General features: G+C 38.8%; 1 protein-coding gene across 7 annotated transcripts in view; it reads left to right on the top strand.

Annotated features, from left to right (window-relative positions):
• LOC109068104 (CREB-regulated transcription coactivator 3-like) overlaps positions 1-26,052 on the top strand; it is a 44,167-nt gene extending 18,115 nt beyond the window's left edge. For 3 of the 7 annotated variants that reach the window (XM_042760701.1, XM_042760707.1, XM_042760706.1), the window contains 12 exons: positions 2,305-2,366; positions 9,333-9,395; positions 9,970-10,073; positions 13,961-13,999; positions 14,379-14,464; positions 17,628-17,677; positions 17,776-17,993; positions 18,714-18,979; positions 20,038-20,298; positions 20,422-20,505; positions 20,598-20,823; positions 22,213-26,052. In XM_042760701.1, the coding sequence (XP_042616635.1) occupies positions 2,305-2,366; positions 9,333-9,395; positions 9,970-10,073; positions 13,961-13,999; positions 14,379-14,464; positions 17,628-17,677; positions 17,776-17,993; positions 18,714-18,979; positions 20,038-20,298; positions 20,422-20,505; positions 20,598-20,823; positions 22,213-22,418 (1,665 nt within the window). In that variant the 3' untranslated portion in view covers positions 22,419-26,052. The remainder of the gene's footprint in view (positions 1-2,304; positions 2,367-9,332; positions 9,396-9,969; positions 10,074-13,960; positions 14,000-14,378; positions 14,465-17,627; positions 17,678-17,775; positions 17,994-18,713; positions 18,980-20,037; positions 20,299-20,421; positions 20,506-20,597; positions 20,824-22,212) is intronic. The other 4 variants (XM_042760702.1, XM_042760704.1, XM_042760708.1 and 1 more) reach the window with 4 other exon arrangements.
• The last annotated feature ends 258 nt before the right edge of the window (positions 26,053-26,310 follow it).

Raw genomic sequence — 26,310 nt, 5'->3', positions numbered from 1 at the left:
CTGATGACTAGGTTTTCCAGGCCTTAGCAGATGTTGAACAGAAAAAGACTGTCCTGCTTTCTGTCTCGTAATTCCACCCCTCCCCCCATTTGGATGTGAGAGTCTTGGCACAGATGGACATGACGAGGCAGCATTGTCAACATCGGCGTTGAAGTTGAAGAAACAATGTTTGCTCAAGGAGTTCTTCAGCTTGGCTGTTTTCTCTCCCATAATTCCTATAACTTTTGTTAGATTGTTGAGTGGATTTGGACAGCACAAGTAAGTTTTTAAAGGGGTTGTTTCATGAGAAATCAAATTAGATCAAAGTTTTTTGCAGTATGAAAGCATGATCTCCACCCTTCTTCAGTCTGAAAAGATCTATCAATCTATGGTAACTAAGCTGCAAAATAGAGATTGTAATCAGTTGTGCCGACTTGGACTTCAGAAACATTGCCCTTCTAAGACAAAGTAAGGTAACAAGAATAAAGTATGATAGATTCAGTTATTCATAAAGTTGGCATGAGATGAAATTCATCCTATCTGTTTTTTAAATGCATATTATAGGTCTTACTGTGAATGATTCATCTACAATATGTCTTTTTTTTTTTTTTTTTTTTTTTTTTTTTTTTTTTTTTTTTTTTTTTTTTTTGGACCTCGTAATGTTCAAACAAAATGTGATAACTCCATCTTCTGGTGGAAGACAGATTAAAAATTCCTCTTCATTTGTCACAAAGATATTGTTTTGTAGCTGGTTTAATATAGATTATATTTGTTCAAACTGCAAAAAGGCTTTCCAAGATGATCATTGTTTTCAAAGTTTGGGATCAATAAGATTCTGTTGTTTTGTTTTGAAGTTAGCACTTTTATTCAGCAAGGATGCTTTAATCAAAAGTGACAGTAAAGAAATTTATCATTTTACAATATAATTATATTTCAAATGAATGCTTGAAAGAAAACAACATGTAAAGGGGTCGTGAACTGCATTTTTTAAAAACTTTTTTATAATGTTGTCAGAAGTTATTTTTTTTTTTTGGTGTGTTTTTTTATAATGTTAGTCTGATTTTACAAAAAAACATTGTGATTTAGAAGTAATAGGCTATTTTCTATCCTGTTTTATTAATATTTTTGGGCGGGGCGCATTCAAGACTCGCTAATAAATGCCCACTGCTACGATTGGTTAACAGTTTCGCTTATTAAAATAACAGATGGACGCTGCTTTGACGTACTCTGAAAATAACATAGGTCATTTGGGTTAAAAAAGTATAAATACTCAGTATATATCACGGTCTGGAACAGACAATGCAATAGTGGTAAAAACACGTTTACTCACACTTCTGTGTTGCAACATTACTGTTGGATCCACTCTAGTCAGACTCAGCGCTACATCATAGTTTACTTTCAGTCTCTCTGAAAAGCCTGCATCATACTGTCTTGATTAAAAATTAATCCGTAGCAAAGAAAAGCAAACATACAAACAGTGTTTCACTGATGCTATCTGGAGCTCTTTGCTAATTTTACCCTGTGTTTACACCGGACACGAGCGGCGCAACACGCCTAGACAACAGAACCCATTATAAACAGCGATTCTGTCTACACTAGATGCGGCACGGATTGACACAACAAATCCCCGACAGTAAACTAATGTCCTGCTTTATTTCTGACAAACTTCAAGCATTCGCGGCACTTCTAACCTGAAAGAGAAACTGATTCGCAACATGAAGCAACAGCGCTTGTGTCCGATGTAGATATGTTAGGATCACAAGAAAGGCAATTAAAGACTATTTTTAGCAACTTGCACTACACAGTGTCTTGTAATCTTGTAATGTCATCTGTATGATTCTGCTGATGGAGTAATCCTGCGTTAGCATCTCTCTAGTATTTCCTCTCTACTACAAGTGTGTATTAATGGGCGGGGCTAAAGAGGCAGTGCTGTAGAAGCAGGCGTTGATCTTCTCCTGCGGAGGCGGTGCTTAGCCACACTATTACGTCATAAAGTGGCACATTATAGAGCTTGGTTTCAATAAAAGCGGCTTTAAAACTTAACGAGAAAGTTTTGAGGTTTGAAACTTAGAGGATGTTTTTATAGCACATTGACCTGTTATATTGTCAAGAGTTCATGACCCCTTTAATAAAAATTCAAAATTTCTTTCAAATATAAAAATACAGTAAAAATCAAAACTAGATGGGAGGGTGGAAAATGATCTTGAGAATTTTTTTTTTTTTTTTTTTTGATTTATGCCTTATACATATATAAATAAGATTTAAAGCATATGTGATTGTGACATTACTTGTGAAAGCTTTGGAGGATTTCCTTGACTGAACTACGCCGAGAGCTCTCCATATGGAACGATGTACCTTTCTCCTCCTCCTGACAACAGCTGGAGAAGGTGAGTCCTGCCATTAAAACTATTAGAACCGATATAGTCCTACACACACCCATCCACCGCCAACAAATATGTGTCTGTGCATTCATTACATACACTGTTACATTCTACTTCAAGTAATATTTGATAATATCTCCTGTCAGTTGCAGGGCAGAGTGCAAGATTATGTTATCTTGAAATCAAGCCATCGCAGTGACATCAAGTGGTTTTGAGAGATCATGCCACATTAGAGGGAGTGTTAATGTGTGTTTTGCATTTGCATAGGCTATCCCCACAGATGCCTGAAAAGAAAACAGTAATGACACATTTGTTTTGTTAGCATGTGGAAAATCCACATCCGCAGTGATGATAGATAACACTGGAAAAAGGTTAGATAAAACAAAAGTGTTCAAAGAGACATACACACATCATTTAGTCATTCTCAACTCTCAGGAAAATTAGAAATCCTTTCTCTGACCACAAACGCTCACACGTCTGCTCTGCACAAATGTCACTCTTCTCGGTTCAGCCACGGTGAGGCATAACCATTGGACGGTTTTCCTCATTTGTTTACAGAGGAGTGAATTGCAGCCAGTAATAAAAGGCTTAAGGAAGCTTCTCCTCATGATAGTCGTGTTTTGAATGTAGGCTTGGCTGACGGCCAGTATGCCTTCTTACCTACAATCTGCTTCAGCCTCCATGTTGACTCTGCGACTTGTAAAACTTTCAGAGTCCACGCCCTGTGGCATTGTTTACACCTGAAAACTGGTTGGCCTGATCAGTTTTATCACAGCCAACTTTTCCCACTGTGGCGAAACACTGCTGTGACAGCCATATGCCATAGAGCGGCTCACTACACACTAGATCCAGCACTTTATCTTATGTTCTTTATTGCTTTTAGATTGAAATGTGAAATGAAATTACAGTTCAAACACTGAGAAAGTTTGGAATAATTAAGATTTTGTAATGTTTTTGAAAGAGGTCTCTGAGGCTCATCAAGGCTGCATGTATTGTAATTTATTGTGAATAAATGTATTGTGAATAAAAAAAGGCACAGTCTTCAGTGTCAAATGATATTTCAGAAATAATTCTAATATGCTGTTTTGCTGCTCAAGAAACATTTATTCTTATTATTAATGTTAAAAATGTAGAAATCATGATACACTAGCCTTCAAAAGTTTGAGGTAAGCAAGATTAAAAAAAATAGAGAACAATGCTTTTATTCAGCACGGTTGCAGTATATCGATCAAAAGTGACATTTATAATGTTAAAAAAATTCAATTTCAAATATTGCTGAAAATTTTCTTTTGATCTTTCTATTCATCAAAAAAAAAAAAAATCACAAATATTAAGCAGCAGTTTTAACTTTGATAAGAACCATTATTAATTAATAACTTAACATCAGTTATAATTGATGATAACTGAGCACCAAATCAGCATATTAGAACGATTTCTGAAGGATCATGTGACACTGAAGACTGATGAAATTGTTGCCATAACAGGATAACATTCAAGTAGAATTAAAATTTATTTTAAAGTATAACTATTTCACAATATCAGTTTTTTTTTTTTTTTTTTTTACAGTATTTATGATCAAATTAATTGCAGTCATGATGAGCATAAATATTAAAAAACATTGAAGAAACTTTTGACCGGTAGTGTAGTTATGCATAGAAGCAGAGATGGGGGTAGCAGAGGATAATACTCTCATGTGGAGTTTAGCTGAATATATGATCTTAGGCCAACTTTTAGAGCTTCATTATAAATGCATAAACAGTGAGCAGTTGACTCCACTTCATGGGCTGTCTCAGAGGCATCCCATGAATTATGAAATATAGCATTCAGAAAAGCACAGTTAGATCTCACCGCTACAATGTATATTTCTGATTTGCTTTCTTGTTAAACCTTTTTAATTAAATCCAGTTTTCTTCTCATCTTCAGGAGTGTTGTCATTGTGTGTTCAGATTGTGTCCTGGTGAAGCCTGAATACTAACCACAGCATTTCTCTCTGATTCTAACCATCTCGTTTTCTTCCTCAAGGATGAATGTTCAGCTACTCCTCAAATCTCTTCTCAGTGTAAACAGCACTAACTAAACCTGCCAGATCTTTTGCTAGCTATCCCTCAGAGCCGCCACCCCCCTCCTCCCCCAGAACAGATCGTGAGCTCAGCGTGTTTGTAAGCCCCCTCCCTCTTTGCTCTGGACCAGATAAGCATGTCCATGTTTTGGTTTGTTTTTGTTTTATTCCACTGTGCCCATTTGACCTTGCATATATATATATATGTGATTGAATTGTGGGTATGCTGCTGTGTCTTTTTTTTCCTTTTGGGATCTTGTGCTCTAATATAATCTCAAACGAAGGGCCGAACAGATGTTTTCTGTCTGCGCGTACATTAGGGGTTAAGCTAGATTTAGGAGGTTTCAAAGAGCGATCACAAATGATTTTGGCATTTTTAATGATGCTGGTGCTGTTCGTGAAGTCTGCCGTTTGTTGTCTGACAGTGTGACACATCACAGAAAATCTGCTGATTCTCTAGTGTTTGGTTTGTGCAGTTGTAAAATGGCTTAAGGGATGTCTGCTTGGATGTTTGTGATGCTTTAACGCATGTAAAGAAGGGGCATAGGGAACTAGTTACTGCTTTGCTCAAGGGAGAAATCCGGGCCAATTGGCAACAAATCTGTCATTATGGTTTTAGGGGCAGTGCTCTTGAAGGTTCAGTGGGACTTTACATGACAAGAGTATATGATAGGGCCTTAAAAATGATCGATTTTTTTTTCTTTCCCATGTTAGTGGATGTTTAACCTTCAGAAAATGTCCTCAAGAGGTTAAACTTATTGTACGAGTAGTATATTCTGAGGTTTGCAACCCTTTTTTAAATGCAAAGGGTAGTCGCACCAAATGTTGATTCAGTTTAGTTAATAGAGTAGGTTTTAAAACTTTTCAAGGTACTGTAATGCAGTGGGCAGGCATTTGGCCAGCAGAGGATGATTGTCTTGCTTTACTGGAGTCTCATCCTAATGTATGCCCTCGAGGAACTGTTTACAGCTCTCTCAACACATCTGTGATGCATTACCTACCGCAGTACACACTGGGTAAGGGTTAATGAGCTGAAAAGGGCGTCAACGCAGCTCATTAACCATTTCCGTCCATTTACCACACAATTTGGTGCGACCAGTGTGGATTTCTGTTGCTTAATCACACAATAACCTGGCATAGGGGTGGCAGATGTGTTTTGTGTTCAGTTCACAGGGCCTCACATCTACCACCAGAAAAGGAAATGTGAGAGAACTATGGTAGTATGTTGCCAATAAAAAGATGTTGTTGGCATTGAAATGGTCAAGGGAAAGAGCGGCTGATACTGTAACATTAATATAAAGTGTTTTGGAGAATTTTATCGTTCATTCCTTTTAACACATTTTCTTTGAACATTTTTTACCACCACATATTCTCACGTCCAGCACCAACATTAATATGGTGTACAATCTGAATGTCTGTGTTTTGCCAGTGCCCCAGAGCTCAGTTGCGTCCTTAGGGACGATGCTACTATGATACTTTCAGGCTCTGCTCTCCCTGGGGTACAGCTGTCCCTCTGGTGTTTGGGTAAACAGGCCTGGTTCTGAATCCTAGGCAGCATCCATATGTTTCCCTGTGGAGCTCAGCTGGACTGGGTCAGGAACACGGGTCAGCGCTGTCCTCTTAGTCCCACGCTCTCCCATCCTGGATCTGAGCCGCTGCTCTTCCCAGACAAGACTTCCTCAGGGAGGTTTTCTAGAAAGGCATTCGTCCTCACTCAAGTGTGATTCAACATTGATAGGCTTTCATTGAAGAATCTCTCCGTTTTTTGTGGTCCGCCTGATGCCAGTTTAAAAACATCTGTTTTTCACATTGTCTCTGGCCACAGGACAGCTTTAAATAACAATCTGTTTATGAATCCTTTTCTAGCAACTTTTACCAAGACTGCTTTTGTTAGGAGTCCACTCACTTGCTGTTGCATTTCTGTTTATGCTATATACTGACTTTAAGCTCTTCTACACTCAAATCATTATGTATATGAATTACATACTGTATAAAATGTCCATACATTTGGATTACACATTCTTAAAGGGATAGTTCACCCGAATGTTGGTAACCGAACAGTTGCTGTTAGCCGTTGACTACCATAGTACTTTTTATCCATACTATGGAAGTCATTGGCTAACAGCGACTGTTTGGTTACCAACATTCTTCAAAATATCTAATGTTCAACTGGAGAAAAAAAATCATACAGGTTTGGAACATCATGAGGGTGAGAAATTGACACAATTTTCATTTTTGGGTGAACTAACCCTTTAACGTAAACACAAACTGTGATGCGTATGTCATACATACATAAAACCGGTAAGATTTCTGTAATAGTCCTGAATTTGTTTTAAATGCACATTAACCAGTTGAATATAATTATCATCAATAAATCTAGTTTGTTTCAGTCTTACACATGTGACCTAATTGAATGGAGAAGGCTGTAGCTTCAAACATTCATCCAAAAAACATATATCTAATGTCTGTAGGTGTGTAGATCCAAGCAATTAAACAATCCAAGAATGAATTTAAAAAAACCTGCACACATTCAAATTCTTCCAAAAATCTCTTTATTAGAGGCCAAATATAAATCGAAGTGCAAAAAAGTGCAGGAGTGCAGCAAAATGTTTTCGGGTTTAACCCTTCAATGAGCGTAGTTGTAAGTTCAGTAGCATATGGCACTGAGGAAGTGGGGGAAGTCGTGGCCTAGTGGTTAGAGAGTTTGACTCCTAACCCTAAGGTTGTGGGTTCGGATCTCGGGCCGGCAATACCACGATTGAGGTGCCCTTGAGCAAGGCACCGAACCCCCAACTGCTCCCCGGGCGCCGCCACTGATAATGCATCATGTTTAAGGGTTAGTTCACCCAAATATGAAAATTCTGTCATCTCAGATCTCAGATACACTGTTTCCATTCAGATCAAATCACAACAATGTAGGAAACCGTTCCGGCGTGACGCAGCTGAGATATTCTCCAAAATGGCATCAGGGTGATGTGGAGGAGACAAATTGTTGAATAAAGTCATTATTATTTTTTCTTTTGCCCACAAAAAGTATTCTCGTAGCTCCGTATAATTGCGGATGAACCACTGATGGATTAACTCACAGATCTCCTTGCTATGTTTCTGGACTTGGGAACATTTCAGTTGCATTGCTGTCAATGCAGGGTCAGACAGCTCTCAGATTCCATCGAAAAAAATCTTAATTTGTGTTCCGAAGATGAACAAAGGTTTTATGGGTTTGAAATGACGCGAGGTTGAGTAATTAATGACAGAATTTTCATTTTTGGGTGAACTAACCCTTTAAGTTTATTAGCGTACTTTATAATGTACGGAAATTGTATATGCAATTAAAATACACAAATCTTAAGTTTAGGTCTAAATGTTTTTTATTTATTTATTTTTATTTAAAGTGTTTAATTTACAGATGTCACTGTAATTTACAGACATTCTAATTTACAGACAGGCACTGACTTTAGTGCTCTATATTGCATGTGCAGCTAAGCCCTAATACACTTCAAACAGGGGCGCAGACCAGTTTTACTGGGAAATGTGAAGGAAGGCTACTTTCTGTTGTTACAAGGAGTATCTTTTCTTGCACAGGCTGCAGTGTATCGGTGGAGCATTACATCACCCAAGTGTGGTCTGGCATACTGTAGCCTCTTTTTAGCAGTAGGGCAGGCTGCAGGAAATCTGTTTATTATTTCTTTTTATTGTCTTGGTGATAGGAATATGTTAACCTTCTTAGTGGGAACCAGCTTCTATGTTCTGGCAGACAGCAGCACGCACAGGCTACATCTGCTGGGCTGCTTGTGCATCTACATGGTGAATGTCATTAAGCACGCATGTCTTGTACAGCTGCACAGCTGAGTTATTATATCAGTGGTTTCAGAGAAGTATTTTGTTAGCTTCATATACACATCAGTTTAAAAATTTGAGGTCGGGATGATTTTTCAATTCTTCAATTTTTTTCCTTTTTGTTGAAAGAAGTGACATTTATTTGATCAAAAATACAATCAAAACAGTATTTTAATATATTTTCAAGTGATTGCAGATCTGAATTTTCAGTGTCATGATCCTTCAGAAATCATTTTAATATGCTGATTTGGTGCTCAAGAAACTTTTCTTATTATCAATGTTGAAAACAGTAATATTTTTAGATACTTTTTTCATTTTATTTGATGAATAAAAAGATTACTAACATGCAAAATGTCTTTACTGTTAATTTTGATCAATTTAAAAACTAATTAGAAATACTAACTACTCAAAAAAATAAAATAAAAAACAACTAAGGGACAGAAAAAAATGCCATTGAAACCACTAAGCTTTACCATTTGAACTACTGGATCAGAATTTCAGAGGGTAGCATTTGTTTTGGATAAAATGGACAAAAAGAAACCACTTAGCAACCACATAGCAATGCCGAGGCACTGTGAAAGCAAGTTCTAGGGTCAAGTTCTGGTCGCATTTCCTTTAGAAATTGTCACTGAATTGCGTGGATGTCACAAAGATTAAGGTTTTTATTTGAGTCAATTGCGTTTGTGGCCAGTAAGATGTGTTTGTTTATTTGGTTGAGTCTATATCCTGATTGCCCAGTGTGGTTGCTCTGCTGCGGTGTTGCCTGCCTGTTTCTTTTGGTTCATTAACCATTGAAGATATTATAGCACTTTTGTTTGCTCCCAGACGTGACAGCTCCAATCTAATTGAAGCAGTAAATCAGTGCTGCGCGCAGTACTAGACTAACCTGGGGGAATAGGCTCTGGTTTCTACGACTCTGTTTATGTTTTCTTGAAGGTGTCACAGAGGAATTTTCACCCTACTCGCTGTCTTCTGTCTTTGTCTCTCTGGCTTGCTCATGCTGCTGTACTAACCCCCGAGCCAGGGCTACAGGCTCAGTACAGTAGTGATTAACACGTGACTGTTTTCATTTCCGAGGAGCAACCGCCATGGACCGAAGAGAAACGCCCTGGATTTAGATTAATATCACAGCTTAACAGGTGACCTTTGACTTTCAAGTTTCTCACAGATCTCCTCTGGACCTGTCTCTTGTCATCCCTTGCAGATCTCCTTTTCTCAGCTTGTTATCCTTAGTTTCTTGATCAAGTCTTTATATAGATGGAATGATTTCAAGCGAATCACAGATGCTGTTTCTCTACTCAGCCAGCTATTCTACATAATCTAATATTTCCTTGTGCCAAACTAATCCAAACAAGGGATCATTATTTCTACTAATCTGTTTTTTCCCCTTCTCCATACTCATTATTGTGATGTAGAGTGACTTCACCCTTGAACTTTTGCTCTACAAATAGAGAAAAGAGGTTTATGTTTTTTATGTTATCACCTGAAAATGGTTTGAAGTTCAGACCTGATAAGGGATGTGTAGCAGAGAGGAGCACTGAGGTACAGTGAAGTGCTCTTGAGAGTACCGTCATGTGTAGTTGCTTAATGAAGCCAGTGAGCGAGGGCAAGGGGTCATGTTGGCATGGCTCAACTCAGCAGTTTTTTTTTTTTTTTTGATGGCTCACTGACCAAGCTGTTTTCCTCCTTTCTTCCTCTCTCCTTATGCCACAGAACAAACTCTGACTCAGCGCTGCACACCAGTGCCATGAGCCCAAACCCACAGGATCCTTTTGGCAAGAACCAGCAGATGGGCAGAGGACCTCCTCAGCGAAATGGTGAGCTTGGCTTCCACCTCCTCCTCACTATTTTTGGACAAGTTTAATACAGCCACAACCGTACTGCAGTTTTACAAAGCCATTGTTATTGCATGGCATAACACTGTAGTTGAAACAGAAGTGCAGGGGGTCAAATGGACAATGGAAAATGTACAATGCCATTCATAGATGATAAATCAATGATTTATACCAAACCCAAATCAAACAGTCCCACCCAGTGCTGCGTGTTTGCAGGACACAACTGGGGCTCACTGTCATGTTGTTTATCTAGTTGTCTTGGTTACAAACACAGGGATTTCAGATGATACGCTGAAAATGGCTGACAATCAGCCCGCCCAGAGTGCTGTTGAAGGATGTTTCCTCTACCCTTATTTTTCTGATTTCTTGAGATCTTAAAAACAAATTAATGTACAGCCCCATGAGCTTATAGTTGCAATAGTCTAGCTCATACTCCCCTAAAAGGATACTTTGCCAGAGTTCAGAGTGCAAGATGTTTGTTAGACTACAGGATTATGTCATAGGGTGGGATGATCAATGCAAATGTTTTATCATTAGAACAGTGAAATTCTGGCGGAGAAAGTTACGGCTGTGTCGAAACAATTATGTATTGATCTTTTTTTCATGACATTGTACTTATAAACACATATAAATATTGCCTTGTGGATTATGTCACATCCCTTACTAGAAATCTTACATGTATCATGTGAATTACAGGATTTACATGGTCATGACGTGAAGAGTTTATGTAACGTTACACAGACAGACTCTGTTATAGTAATCTCATGCCAGCACATACACTGCCGTTCAAAGGTTTGGGCTCAGTAAGATGCTTTTTAATGTATGGAATTTTTTATATATATATCAGAGACTGCAAGCTAAGCATTTAAAAACACTAAATACTAAAGGTGTTCTGTGAATGAATAGTGCTGGCAAAGGGCTTTAGAGATTATGTAGTCAGCTGTTATGTCAGCTGTTGAATGCTTGAATCTATTTGGTTGACAGAAATTCTAAGGTGTGCAATTATTTTCAGGGAAATGCATGGCTAAAGTAGTTCCAGGCAGGTCTTGACCACACTACCGCATGTCCGTATTGCTTCGCCAAATTATTTCAATTATTTCAAAGGTCCCTACAACAGCATAAGAACCAAATTGACTGATGAAGCAAATAAATATAGTAAACAATACGATGAAAATGACCAATTATTTCCATGTTTTTGCCACAAAATTACATTTAATTATGTATGGAAAGCACGTCCTCTCTTTCTACTGCTCTCTACCATACAAACGCACACACATACAGTACAGACACACACTCGCACACACACAAACATACAGTACATGTGCACAGAAATGTGTTGTTAGCGCTGCTTTGACGATTTTATTAGTAAAATAGTTTAGCACCTTAAGAGCTATTTGACATTTCTCACTTAGCGAGGTAATAACGACAGATGAACTTACAGTTTCACTATTAGTAGAGATGCTACACTGTTGAGAGAACATAGACTCAAGTAATTCACACAAGCTTAATCACTTTTGCATTCACTCTATCACTTGCTCTCTCACAAATTAATTTGCAGGCATTTAGGCTTGAGATTGTGGCTCATCTAAACTGCATATCCAAGATAAAATCATCTTTGTGTAGTAAATAAATTGGAAAATAAGATATTGAATGAAGATGTGGAGCAAATAAAATGGTCACATGTACATTGAGATAAGGAGCACTATAACTCAGAGGCTGTCTGTGGCCCAGGGCAGTTGTTTTCTCAGACACTTCAAACTGATAAGAAACAGCTTCACTTAAGGACATGGCAGACAGCAGGCATTTAATATCTGTCTGGCAGCTCATCTGAGTCATGCACACAGTTTACTGTGGAGGTGTGCAGTGAGGCTCACGTAATGTGAACAAGTATAAACCAGCCTCTCACATGGGACTAAAATTTGTCTTGGTTCTGCTATCACAATAGTCTCATCCCAAACCTGCCAGCCAACGCAACTGTGCTATTCATGCATGGATCCCCCGAAAGCATCAAGACTGTTTTGTAACTGTGTGCCACGTTTAACCGCTTGACTCTGACCCTACGGGGATTTATGATTTTACACCATTTATAATTACTGCTGTTTTTTTTTTTTTTTTTTTACTGATTTGGTGCAAAATTTTGTTGATTTTGGGAGCCTGCTATACGGATAATTATAGATAAGTGTAATTGCAAATAATGTATTTTAACATAAACTATGGCGTTTTTTTTTAGGTACTTTTACACTTCAAGATAAAACGTGACAAAACTCTGGACTCAGGCCAACGTTTTTCTGTCCTAGTTGTCTTTTTCCGTCAGTTATGGTGTTGAATGAGACTCTCAGTGTGGGGGAAATGAGGTGTCGTCGTACTTTTTGTTTGATTCATTGTGCGTCGCAGTTGGGCGTCTGAGACCGGCAGCTTTGCTGAAGCGGTAGAGCTGGTTGATCTGGCTCTGGGCCCACACTGCATCAGTTCTGGGCCAGCATCGGCAGAGGAAGCAGAAAGGAGGATTGTTTTCCACAGGATCTCAGTGGTGCACACAAAACAATGCCTCTCCATTGATTCATTTTACGCTTGTGGTTACAGATTTCTCCCAATATACTTTTTTTTTGTCCTCTCTTTTTTTTCTTAATGAGACATTACACACTAAGAAGCCATTTCCATTTCCCCCCTCTGGAGTTTGAGCCCCCAGTCTTCAGTGGGTGGAGTGAGTGTGCACTCTGAATGACTCATTTCAATGAATCAAATGTTCGTGAGAAGACTAAACTGAACTTTGTAGCGTAAAGATATGTTCAAAAGATTGTTTGTTTGTTTGTTTTAAAAGAAATCAATGCTTTTATTTAGCAAGGATGCCTAAAAAGTGATAGTAAAGACATGTTACAAATGATGCTGAAATTTTAGCTTTGCCATCACAGAAATAAATGTGTTTTATTTTAAATTCAGTTATTTAATATCCCACTATATCAATTTCAAAATGCTTGAGTAGCATGAGACTTTAAGAAATAAAAACTTCAAAACATTTTATCAACCCCAAACTTTTCAACAGTAGTGACTGAAGGAAAGCTACTTGTTAGATGCTGTTTCTTCTTCACGCCAGGCATTTCAGGAAGCACCTTTTTTAAGCCGTTCCCATTTTTTTTTTTTTTTAAACTTCAGTTTGTTATATTATGTTATTTTTACCATGAGATCCATTTGCATCTTTGAATTTGTGGAGGTCCTGGTTTGAGCCGTGCCTTGGTGATTCGCTCCGATTCCGCTATCCTAATCATTCTGAGAGTATGTTGTTCTGTGTTATTTCTTAATAATGGAGGGGATTTACCAAAAATAATATTCTCAGGGCATATTTCAATCATATGATTCAATATTACATTTATTGTTCTAATGTCTTCATCCCTGTTGTTTTCATTACTTGCATAAAATATGAATATGATGGTGTTTATTTTCCATAGTTACATCTCAGACTAGGTTCTGTGGATCGAGAAATAATTCATTACTTCCAGTGCTTTAGACTGGTTCATTTATAAAGTGGATATTAGACACAAGATTTATTTCAGGATCTGTTTTACATAAATGCTTGCAATCAAAGTATTAATCAAGCCATGTCACAGGTGATGTGCGTTAATATACTGTCTGTTACATCAACAGTGGTTCAGTTAGCCATTTTAATTCTATAAAAGACATATGACATGTTCTTGATACACATGCTCTCAATGTTTTTAGTTTTTTTTAATCCTAATCCTCCAAATGCTTTCTGTCATTATCTGTTGTGGGCGTAAAAAAAAAGGAGGGGGGGGGGGGGGGGGGTAACGTGTGAATGCAAAATGATTAACTGCTCTTTGATCTAATTGGCCTTTCTCTTTGTGGTTGTGCAGCCAGCATGAATGAAGCAGAGGTGGACAGTTCTAGAGATGGTAAGTGTGTTGTCATGCTTGTTGACTCTCGATCATGTGTTCAGTCCACCAAAAAAAAGATTCACCCCTTTAATGAGAGTACTTCACTGTGTTCTGCTGTAGAGGGGTGATGGATGGTGTTGGTGTTGTGGAACAGTTGGTGTCCTCTGCTGGCGGTCCAACTCAGATCTCATATAGTTTACCATAACATAACTAAATAAGTCTCACTTTTTTTTGGTTGAGTTGTAGGATACAGATTGAGTATTTACTTTTACTCTTTTGTTGACAAAATGAAATTAGTGACTTAAAAATGAGCAGCCTTAACTGTACAAAGTGAATGGGGGATGTAACAGGGATGATTTTAAAAATTTAATGAGGGACTGTCTATTTTCCTCTGCAGTGTTCTCATTTCCTGCTGTCCCTAATGAGGAGAATCTGCTCGGAGTGAATAAGCCACTGCCAAAACAGTTATGGGAGGCCAAAAAGGTGAGTGCATGAGGTCTAGTGATGTTATAGTATCTGTAGTACTGAGTAACAACACAATTTGGTCGGGAAATCATAATCGTATCAAAATATCTGATGTGTAACTGTATAAAGGTAGCCTAATAATCCTCTAACTGGCCATTATTACTAACAAAATAAAGACCTGGGTTCAATAGCATGTTAGTTTTTGATTGGTTTCATTACAAAGTATTGAGTATTGATGTAAATGATTGTGTACTGAAATTAAAGAGCAGGTCAGATGGTATTTTAAAGTGTCCCAATATTGTATTGGAGTCCCCTACATCAGGTTTAAATGCATCTAAGGTCAGAAAACATTGTAATTTTCTCAGAATATACATTTAATATTAGAGTCATTTGCCAATGATTAGGAAATGATTCGTTTCAAGCAAGTTCGGAGCAAGCCCCTCCCTTCCTCAAGCCTACTCTGCCCTGATTGGTCAGCTGGCCAAACCTGTTGAGATTGGCACAGAGATGAGTCCTTGAGCCAGTTAGCCAGCGCTACCATTGACAAAGCACCTTTACATAAGACAATAATATAATCAATCCGTTCTTATAATGACATAAAATACAAAAACCCTTATGTAAGAGAATCGTGCCGACAGCTAAAGTTTAGCTGTTAAACTGTGAACACTAGGTGGATACGTTAGCCGAGTGCTACCGTGACTAACTGATGAAACAATACAGTTTGTAAACCAAAATATGTCTACTGTAATGTTTGAAGAACGACAGACAAAAGACGCTTGGTCTTAACTTTTAATCAGAACGCAGAACAGTATCACAGGAGCACCAGCCGAAATCACTCATCTCTCCCGCATTAACCCTGTAACTGCCAGTGTAGCACAATAAACAGCAATTTCACAATTATTATAAAGTCTGTGTGCTACACTACATTCTTTATTATTAAACAAAGTAATTAGAACAACATCAGTCTACAATAATCGACGTTCACTGCGAATTTTTAGAACTACTTCAGTAAGACAGTAATATTGTGCTTTACCTGGAAACCTAAAGCTGCACTAGGTATACATCACATATTGGCACAAAAAAATTATATTTTGAGCACTCAATTGAAAATGTACACCTAACGTATCAATCGTACTACTTATAGGTCGTGGTTCAGAGAGCTTGTTAGTCCAAATTAAGAAGATTAGAAGCCAACGAAGATAAAAGCCCAGATTAGAGAAGCAGTTCTTGATAAAATGACAAGCACACAACAAAAGGTTTGAATTGTATTTCTGTGGTATCCTTGAACACCGCGTCTTCTCAACATGATGTAAACGCACTAATAGCAAAAGTGTTTGTGGGCAGGTCAGACTCTGTTCGTATTTCGCGGGCAGGCGGGGATTATGAAAATGTGTACCCAGTGACGTACACCGGTAACAGGCAAAAGAGTCGAACATATAATGACTCGTTACGGCGATTCAGAACCGACTCTCTCTTTTGAGAGACAATACCTTTATTTATCATGCACTTTTTTGATTAACAACTTTGCAGATTGTTTTCATTTAAGGATAGCTACGTTATAAACTACAAAAGAGAGATTTTTCAAAAACCCATCTGACCTGCTCTTTAAGTTATATTAGGGCCTTTTGCACCGCAGGAACCTTAGTACCAGAACTAATTGTGCAACTACCCACTTTTTGCCATTTTCGCACCGCCGGAACTGTGTACGTTTTTAGTACTGGACTGCCTTTTTCAAGAACCAAATTAGCTCCTATTCCAGAGCAGGGTCTAACCAGCACAACTGGTACTACCCGTGACGTAAGTAGACATTGATTGGCCAAAGGTGTATGAAAACGCACTCACCCGCCACGATTTAAAATGCCGTGTAACATACTGTAAACATTGTGTCAACATATTTAGGTAGTGTGGAGTGTAGTGATAGATGAATGGACGCTGAAGTGCAGGCACTTGTAGCAAATGTAGCCCTGCTAGTTGTCGTTGGAGATTCTTAGTCCTCCTTTCCGTTCTTTCAATCGATTTATGTATACGTCGACATTCCATGTCCATTATTGTGAAACCCGCGAGACACAACAAAAACACAGCTCCAATCACAGCGTCCTTCATCCTCCTGTTGTTAACATTGTACTTCTTTGTTTTTGTTGTTGAATGCTGCACACAAATGACGTTGCTGTCAACCGGCTTACGTCACTTCCTAGTACACACTGTCGGTGCGAAAGCAACCCTTTAAATGGTACTGGGAAATAGTTCACGCAAAATCGTCCCAGTACTTTAATACTGTACATTTAGTTCTGGAACTAAAGCGGTGTGAAAGGCCCTATTCTTTTGGTTCTGTATTGTGTTTGAAGTTTTTTATTTGACATTTATTGTTCACTTTTTACTCAGAAATCTCACTGATGCTGTGTCCCTTTCAGTCATTTCCTAACTTTGACCTAGTAAAGTCGTTAACTTTGATCTAGAGGAAGAAATTTTATTAAAAGTCAGCTTGTAAAAGAATTTGTGATTGTTTTTCTTCCCTATTGAAACATACACTGAAAAAAATGTTTCATTTGTCCAATTACTTGAGCCAATGAAAAATAAATTACTTGCCCTTAGGGCAATTATTTTTTTTCCATTGGCTCAAATTAAAAAATATAGATGTGAATCATTACCCTAAATTTTTTTAATTGGATGAATGAAACATTTTTTTCAGTGTATATTCAAGTACAAAAGCTTCTCGACCTGGGAAAATATATAGGGTGGAATTTTATTTTCCATGGGGAATTGATCGTCGTTTGTTAATTACTGCAATCATTTCATGTGAGTGACAGTTTGCTGGAGGGATTGAATCTAGGATACCTTATTACTCAGTCCTCACGTCAGCATACACGTCATCAGAGAAGAGATGAGGGGCTTGTTAATGTTATAACAGGCCACAAGGGTTTTTTTCTTTTTCTTTGAAAAATGAATGTGTATGGATAAGTGATTTATATTAAACACTGCAACATTCCATAAGCAAATTGTCAGTTTTGATTTCATGGCTTCTTTAACAGAATCTTTGTGCTGTTGATTACATATTAAGTGTTATTAGTATGATGCCATTTGGTCTTACTAGCTACAATACTAATTGATTTTTTATAGATAGCAGTTTGCAAATGTATCTCTGTGAGTGTGGATGTTTAATGCACATGTTGCCTGGTTGCAGGTGCAGTCTCTGTCCTCCCGGCCAAAGTCCTGTGAAGTGCCTGGAATCAAGTAAGTCAAGAGAAATTTTTGTGCATGTTGTTTGGTTGCTTACTAGATATTTGCTGTGCATTTAAACATGCTGAAATTGTCCATCTGTTTCTCTGCAGTATATTCCCTTCTCCAGAGCAGAATGCAGGTTTGTCTCACTACCAGGGCACTTTAAACACTGGCGGGTCTCTGCCTGACCTCAGTAACCTGCACTTCCCCTCTCCGCTGCCCACTCCTCTGGACCCCGACGAGGCTGGATATCCCAACCTGAGTGGAGGCAGCAGCACTGGCAACCTCCCCGCAGCCATGATGCATCTGGGCATCGGAAACTCACAGGGTCAGTGAGTTTACTAAATACAGCATAAACAGACACGTTAATACTTGTACTGGATTTCACACAAGCGTAATCTCATTCTCATACAAGCTAAGAATAAAAAGAGCTTTTGTTTGGGACCGAATCGTTATTCAAGGAGGCTCGTTTGCTGTTAAAGCATCTCCTGGATTCAGAAGAGCCTGGCTGAACACTCCGGTCTTTGTTTAACGGCACACTGTAGGCTTAAACTGTAGGCGCTTTCTGGGGTATGAATGCCATGTGTTTTCTAAAGGGCCACATCCATGCAGAAGACCACAGCTCTCTTCCTCTCTCTTCCCCCCTTTTTAAATCCATCCGCCATCTGATCGCTCTCTTTGACTTCCATTCTCTTGAGCTTTATTCTTTCCATTCGCTCTCATGTCTGGGAACAGGGTGTGCTGGGATGTTTCTGCTGCCCGTTTCAGCTGTGCTGCTATCTGATTGGCTGGTCCCCAGAGACACAGCCGACCTTTAACCCCTGAATTGGCTGCTCATAAACAGCTCTTTTCTCTCTCGCTCTCGCTGGTCCAGTGACCTGCAGACAATTGCTCAGTGTCTTTTCTGAGGAGTGGACATCAGGACAGGAGCTGGCCTGCACGCAGTGACTCATAAAGCAATTATAGGCTTATCTCGGTTTCATTAAGGCAGTTCAAGAAGCACTTTTAACCCCTGAAGCTGATTATGTCATGTTTGTTGTCCTCTTAGGGCTGTCATCCTCTCTAAGCAACCCTTCCATCCAGGCGTCCCTCACCAACTCTCAGCTACACTCATCTCTCAGCAATCCATCAATCCACACGTCTCTGCGTCTCTCCTCGCTGTCCAACCCTCCTCCGACGGGCATGGCGAGTTCACCCAGGAGACGGCCGCCCCCCATTAGTCCCCTGACACTCTCTCCAGGGGGCGATCAGAGGCGAAGCCTGGGCAAGCAGCTCTCCCCGACAATGTCGCCCTCTCTCTCTCCGATCACACAGGTAAAAAAAAAAAGTGCCCATTAAAACTCTTCATGATTATGTCCTTATGTTCTTCGGTAGTATCTTTACTCAATCCTCATCCAGAACATCGCCGGCTTCTTGTATTAAATTGCTTACAGGGCTCTAAACTTTTCAGGACTACGAATAAAAAAGGAAAAATTTAATTATGCACTACCATTTTCTGCTGTGAATGCTGAAAGGCGAACAATCAAATGTGTGGTGATACATCTCTACCAATTGAACCACACAGCACAGTCCAATTATATACATGGCATGAGTGAATAGCAAAGGGTTGTTTATTCCGAGTCTTTGAATGGCTGCCCACTGATCTGTTTTGACCCTGCAAGGGTTTATAACAGATTTCTGTGTTGAATTTAATTGGTTGCACTGAGCAACACTGTTCAAATTGGTCTGGACTTTGTGGCACAACCATTTGAATTCAACACAAAATTCTTTGCTATGAAAGGTTAAAGCCTTAAGCTAATAGTTAAAATTTCATTTTATACTCACTCATGTCATTCCATTCAAAAATACAGTAAAATTTAAATAATATTAAAAATAACAGTTTTCTTTTTTTCTGTATTTAAAATGCATTTTTTTTACATAAAAAACGTACCGAATCAGATGCTTCCCTGTATAATTTACAGCAGCCACAGAGAAAGCAAGACGGAAATCAAATTGAATCAAGAGCTTGGGAATCAAATTCTTAGGAATTCTGTATCAACACCCAGCCAGTTATTAATTTTAAAGGAGCTCTTTTCCAAACAATGGCTGTTCATAATTACCATAAGAAGTGGTCCATATGACCTGTCTTCTAAAATCATCTTTTTTGTGTGGAACAGAATACCAAACCAGGTGCTAGTGCCATGTGTAAAACTTGATGCCATCATTCTCATGTTTTTCAAAAATGTACTAACTTTTATTCATTTTGTGGAGCCCTGTGCTTACAAATGGGGCAGCTGGTTTATTGTTCATGTCTGCCAAGAACAGGGTGTTCTGTAGTGTACCGTAGCTAAGCTCCCAGACAAATGATTCTTTAACTTTCCCATTCTCATTAGGGTGTTGCCTTGGACACCAGCAACTTGCCGATGGAGCCGCCCCCTCCCTACCCCCTTTACCAGCAAACCCAGCAGCAGCAGCAGCAGCAGCACCAGCAGCAGCATCAGCAGCAACCTCCTCCCCAGTCCCATCCGTCTATTCAGCAGAGCTCCCAGCATCCAGGGGTGCAGCAACGACCAACAGGTGGCCAACAGCAGCAACAGCAGCACCAGCCTGTGTCCCCGCTGCAGAGCGTCCCGCTCGACTTTAATTCCAGCGCTGTAAGTTCCAATTAAACTTTAGTTGAAACAGGGATTTGAGGAGAATAACTAATATTCAGCCGTTACAGATGCTGGTTAATCTTGGCTGAACAGGAAAACACTGAATCTTGTTTTTGCTTTCAGCACAACAACATGGGGGGATTTTTTAATGACCCCTTTATGGAGCTGCAGTTTTCTGGACGTCAGTCCAAGTGTTCGTCCTATCAGGTAAAAATTTGAGGAAGATCTCTCTGATTCCTATCTTGGTCATGTTTTGTCTTCTAAACAGTGTAACAAATATTTTGTGTGTGTTTAAACAGCAGGATCAGTATAATATGTTGGAGAATGTCATGAGCTCTGTGGCAGGAGGATTTGACCCTTCATCCAACCTCTACTACTCCCAGGCTGCCCTCATGGGCTTGGGCGGTAGCCATGGAAACCTGCAAGACCACCTTCAAATGAGGCCCAATACACTCTACTCTAATTGTGGAGGAGGAGTGCCCAACATCATCCTTACAGGTTGGGATGATCAGACAGCAGGTCGTTGTGAGTCATTAGGAGAATTTACCCTCTTTGGTTTTCATTCTTGTGCCCTGCTTTCAAAGCACAAACTCTGATTATTAAAGGGATACTCCACCCCAAAATGAAAATTTTGTCATTAATCACTTACCCCGTGTTGTTCCAAACCCGTGAAAGCTCTGTGCATCTTCGGAACACAATTTAATATGTTTTGGATGAAAACCTGGAGGCTTGAGACTGTCCCATAGACTGCCAAGTAAATAACAGTGTCAAGGTCCATAAAAGATATGAAAGTCATCATCAGAATACTCCATCTGACATCAGATGTGCAATCTGGGTTATATGAAGCGACGGGAACACTTTTTGTAAGCAAAGAAAAGAAAAATAACGACTTTATTCAATAATTCCTTTGTGAACGGTCTCCTCTGTGTCCCTCCATATCACCGTGTGCTGTGTATGCTCTTCTGTATCATCCACGCCACAAGGATGCGCTGTTTCTACATGTATTTAGCTTTGATTTGAAATAAAACCGCGCATCCTTGTGGTGTGGATGAGCATACACAGAAGAGCATACACAGCATACAGTGATATGGAGAGACACAAAGGAGACTGTTGACAAAGAAGTTATTGAAATAAGTCATTATTTTAGTTTTCTTCACTTAACAAAATTTTTTCCCGTTGCTTCATGTAACCCAGATTGCACATGGGGGTAAGTGATTAATGACAAAATTTTCATTTTGGGGTGGAGTATCCCTTAAATACGAATTTCATTCATGGACTTATAACGTAGAAGTAGGATTTCAGTAAAATAAACATTCAGTGTTTTGTTTTAATAGAAAGTGTTTGTTTTATTTCTCATATTTTTAGATAACTTGTATCAGTCTCAGGCAGGTTTGGTAAATGGTTTGCCTGGTCTTCTTAGCTAAATGGTGAACCTATTTAAAGAGGTTGTTCCACATTATTAAACAAGTCAATTTTCTCATGCAGTATGGGGAGGAAGAAAGATCTTTCTGAAGATGGAAAGCATGAAACCAACTTATATTTTGTAAAAACTGTCAAAATATTTGTGAGTGTATCAGAACACAGAATAACTCAATCAGATAAAGGCTTATTAGGGAAGGTTTCTGTCAAACGAATTAATTGTATTAAAAGGACAGCTGTAAAAAGGCCTTTGAGCAGCAAGCAGGTATTTGAAGCTTCTGGTATCTCTGGATTCTCAAAAACCTCTCCAAAAACCAGGTAGATTATATAGGTGGATTCCTTAAGGCTGATTAGTTGACTAGGCATTCAGGGAAAACAAAAAATATGAAATAGGAAGTATTTCATATCCTATTTTATTAAAGAAGTATTTTAGATCTTCCTTCACATCTCATGTACCACTCGCTCACGGTCCTGCTGTTTTTCGTTCTCTCTCAGATGACTCCAATCCCAGCCTCTCTAAGGACATCAGCAACATGTTGTCTGCGGTACCAGAGTGTTTGGACTCAGAGGGAGTTTTTCCACTGGAGGATGAACTACGCATTGAGCCGCTCAGTTTGGATGGACTGAGCATGCTCAGTGACCCCGATATGGTCCTCCCTGACCCCTCAGTAGAGGACAGCTTTCGCAGCGACAGACTTTGAAGAGCCACATCATGCATGTATACATCCATACATACAAGTCCACGAACACGACTGAAGCACAGAACCTATAGCACTCAGACTTCTATAAACATAAAAATATCTTTACATTTTTTTTAAACACAAAGCGCATGCATAAACACTACATGCAGATATAAAGTGAATCATCATGTTCGCATGAGTCACCCAGACGCCGTCTCTCAGTAGCCGCCATTGCTCAGCATGCTCCATCTGCCTCCCAAGACACCGATCATCACTCAACAGATGTGTGAAACCAATCTGGATGCTTCACACGTGCTCTGACCTGTAAACACAATGAAACAAACAAACATGCATGAACACAAGAACCTGCCGTGTATCTAGTGACAATCACGACACCGAAGCCATAGCAATGCCAAACTGATGGTTTAATCAGGCTATTGCATTGCTGGTCTAATAGCCATGCAACCAAAACAAAATGAATGTGCTTGTTTTACACATTGCTTTTGGATGTTATCAGAAGTTCACACCAGCTTTCAATAACATTTCAGTAGCAGCAAAATGATGGGACCGTCCTGAATGTGGAGATGGTGCGAAGATGCCAATATGACTTGTTATGGAACAGAAGTAGTCGACAGCCGGCCTAATACCAGCCCATATTGATGCACCAAATGCTGTGATATGAGACACCAGCAGGATGGGTTGAGCCTTCCCCCCTCGCCACACCACCCGAACTCTGTTTCAGTACAAAGACCAGAACATGTTCGGTGTAATGAACCGTCTGGCTCGGGCTACTGAGTAAACTAAGTAAACTAACCAACAGTCTCTGGTGTCACTGCCTGAAGTTTAGAGCATGCGCTAAGCTAACCGCATGATAATGCTGTGCGACAGGTTTTCAGACCAATCAGCGATTACATTGCTGGCCCGTAGATGAGCCAAAGCCACTCCTACACGCTCCAGGCTGTGAAAACTCAGTCCCTCCTTCAGAATGTGGCCAGTCCCCCTTATTCAAATGACAGGAGATGAGAATTCAGTGAATTATACCTCTCTTCCTGCACAGTCGCGTACTATAAAGAGAGGGGGAGTGTAGATGATGTGTATAGAGCATTATTTAGCATATTTTTTGTATAAAAAGAAAAAACGATAAAAGAGAGCTTTGCCACATATATATATATGCCTCACAATTTTCTGACTAGAATGTATTTTTAAACAGAAAAAGGGCAAACTGTTTACAAAGATAAAGTTTAAGAACTACGAATTGTGAGTAGGCGCTGAAATTTTTATGATTTTGGTATAAATCTAAAAGAAAGAAAAAAAAAACATTTGTATTTGGCTGATATTGATCCAGTCCATAGTTAGCGAATAGAAGCTTTGGCTATGCAGAACTTCAGCACAGGACTGTCTCAGACGGCTGGAACAATCTAGACCATTAAAAGGAACTGTTTTACTTGTATGTTTACTATGTCTTTGAGCTTATTTCAGATTTTATACAGACTTGTAATGCAGCTTCTGATATGTCAGTTGTATTTGTACTGTTCATGTTCTCTCCCTTTGAACTTTTGTTGTGGACGTCTTTCGTGAACGTCTGTTGTGGTGGTATTTCTCACTGTTGTTCAGCATGGGCCCTCTCTCTGCAGCTCTGATCCTTGTGAGGGGTTTTTACCAGAAAAAAAATGCTTTGGGATTTAAAACATTTTTTAAATGGTGTGATTTGTGGACTTGGGGCATATTTATCATTGTTATTGCTAATGTTGAAGTTTGCACTGATCTGAACAAAATTGATCTGTTGGTTTTAAACAGTAGTTTTTATTTTGGCAAAAATGTTATTTGCGATGATTCAGGCTCTTGCCTTCTCAGCATGTTATGCATGTGAGGACTTTGAAATGAATGCAGTATATTTTGTGAATGACTAGATTCAAATGACCAAATATTTTGAGACGAAGAAAGATGTCTAAATATACTTCAGGAATGTTTTTTTTTTTTAACCATGTCTTGAGTCATTTTATGCCCATCTCTTGCCTCTTGACTGCCAGATCTGGGCAAAATGGTCCCAGATTCCCAGAGAAACTGTTAGAACCGAGATCTAGAAATCCAAAACACACTCTTCTATCTGTGTTGTTATCTGGGCAGCTTTCTATTACACTTCCAGAGGCTGGTAATAGAAAGCAATAACAACGTTATCTGTGTGCCATGTCCACAATTTTTTTTTTTTTTTTTTTTTTTGCTATGTATTTTTGCATTCATCCAGGTCATTACAGAGTTTTGAGTTCAAAACCATCTTGTCGGTCGAATCAATCAAGTCACTTTTATTAATATTCTTCCTCTTTTTGTTGTGCATTGTTCATTGTGGTCCAAGTAGGCGAGAAGAGAGGATGATTGACACAAGCAGAGATTTAAGGTGTGGTGACATTAGCAAAATTTTGTGGGTAAAAAAGGTCCATTGTCTATTGTGGAGCGATGTATGAATCACAGAAGTCACTTTCAAACCAGTTTTCTGTTTGTCAGTGTGGTGAATCTGTGACTAACTTGAACCTACTGCGAAATATACATTTGGAAACTTCTGCTGAAAATTCCCAATTGCATAGATTTCTGTTGAAATGACTGGATTCAGCCCAGGAAAATTAGCAGAACAACGCAAATATAAACCCCTTGGATCTAATCTTTGATAAATCTGGTCCCCCATGTACAAAAGGCAGAACCAGATTTGACTTTCACCCTCTGCAGCTGCAGTTTTTTTGTTGTTTTGTAACATTGTTCTTTTGGTGTTTTCGGACCTATATTAAGAGAACATAATGTTTAAGAGGGTTGCAGACAGAAGGGCTGGGCTTTTGAGCATGTTTTGCTGCATCCTGTTTCTGCAAAAAAAAAAAAAAAAAAAAAAAAAAAAAATAGTCTCTCTTTATATAACAAACATCTTTTTATCATCTCTCTCATTTTGTCATCTTCTCAGTTAACTTTGGAAATTTTCATGATTATTATCAGTGGCATCATATTTTATAGTCTTTGGTGGTTTCATTGGGTCTGATGGTTTGTGACATGAGAGTCTGTTCCCATCATTCACTGAAGGAGTTTTTGTCTTCTCCTGCCTTATTCTTGCTCTTGCTATCCCTCTGAGTGTGTGGTGATACTCTCTTTAATCCCCCCTCCCCCTTATTTCCAGGCCCTGTGCTCTAATGGCAAAAAAAAGGTGTTTATTGGCTTTTTTAAATGTAGTCTTCATAACAAGATATTAGTTATGTTTCTTCTGTTTATAGAAGGAAGTCTTTTTTTTGTTGTTTTTGTTGTCTTTTTTTGTCACCTTTAAAAAATGTACAGTTATATTATTTAAAAAAAGAATATTGTCCACTAGTGTTACTTCCTTCTTTTTTTTTTGTAATATGCCATATTAAAATCTTTCTTTTTGTGATATTACAGATGTACTAAACCAGTGGTTTTCAATCCCGAACCTAGGGACCCACAGCACTTCCTTATTTAACACACGTGATTGAGATCATCATCAGAGATCCATGTGAGATATGTACAAAATACACAGTGCTGAGTCCCCAGAGCACAGACTGAAAACCTCTGTATTACACCACAAGGTGTTTGGTTTGTGAAGTATATTATAGTGCTTTCCTTTGATTTAATATAAACAAATAAAACTCTTTACTGGCTCAGACATCTGCTGTGGATTTTCATTCCTGTGACATGAACTTTCTGGTGTCAGACGTTTTCTCTCCATTTGATGTCTGTTTTATTCTCAACCACTAGATGGAGGCAGTAAGACACTTGTGCCATTTGTAGATAAAGTACTAAAGGCAATGGATGCAGACTTGAAAGATGGTTCATTTTGCACAAAATGATCGGATAAAATAAATAAATAACAATAAAAGCGCTATGCTAATGTAAGTAGTAAGAAACACTGAGCCTTAACAAT

This window comes from Cyprinus carpio, chromosome A7 (assembly GCF_018340385.1).
Source record: "Cyprinus carpio isolate SPL01 chromosome A7, ASM1834038v1, whole genome shotgun sequence".
Lineage (NCBI taxonomy): Eukaryota > Metazoa > Chordata > Actinopteri > Cypriniformes > Cyprinidae > Cyprinus > Cyprinus carpio.
The sequence above is the reverse complement of the archived record's forward strand: the minus strand, read 5'-3'. Positions and strand labels throughout refer to the sequence as shown.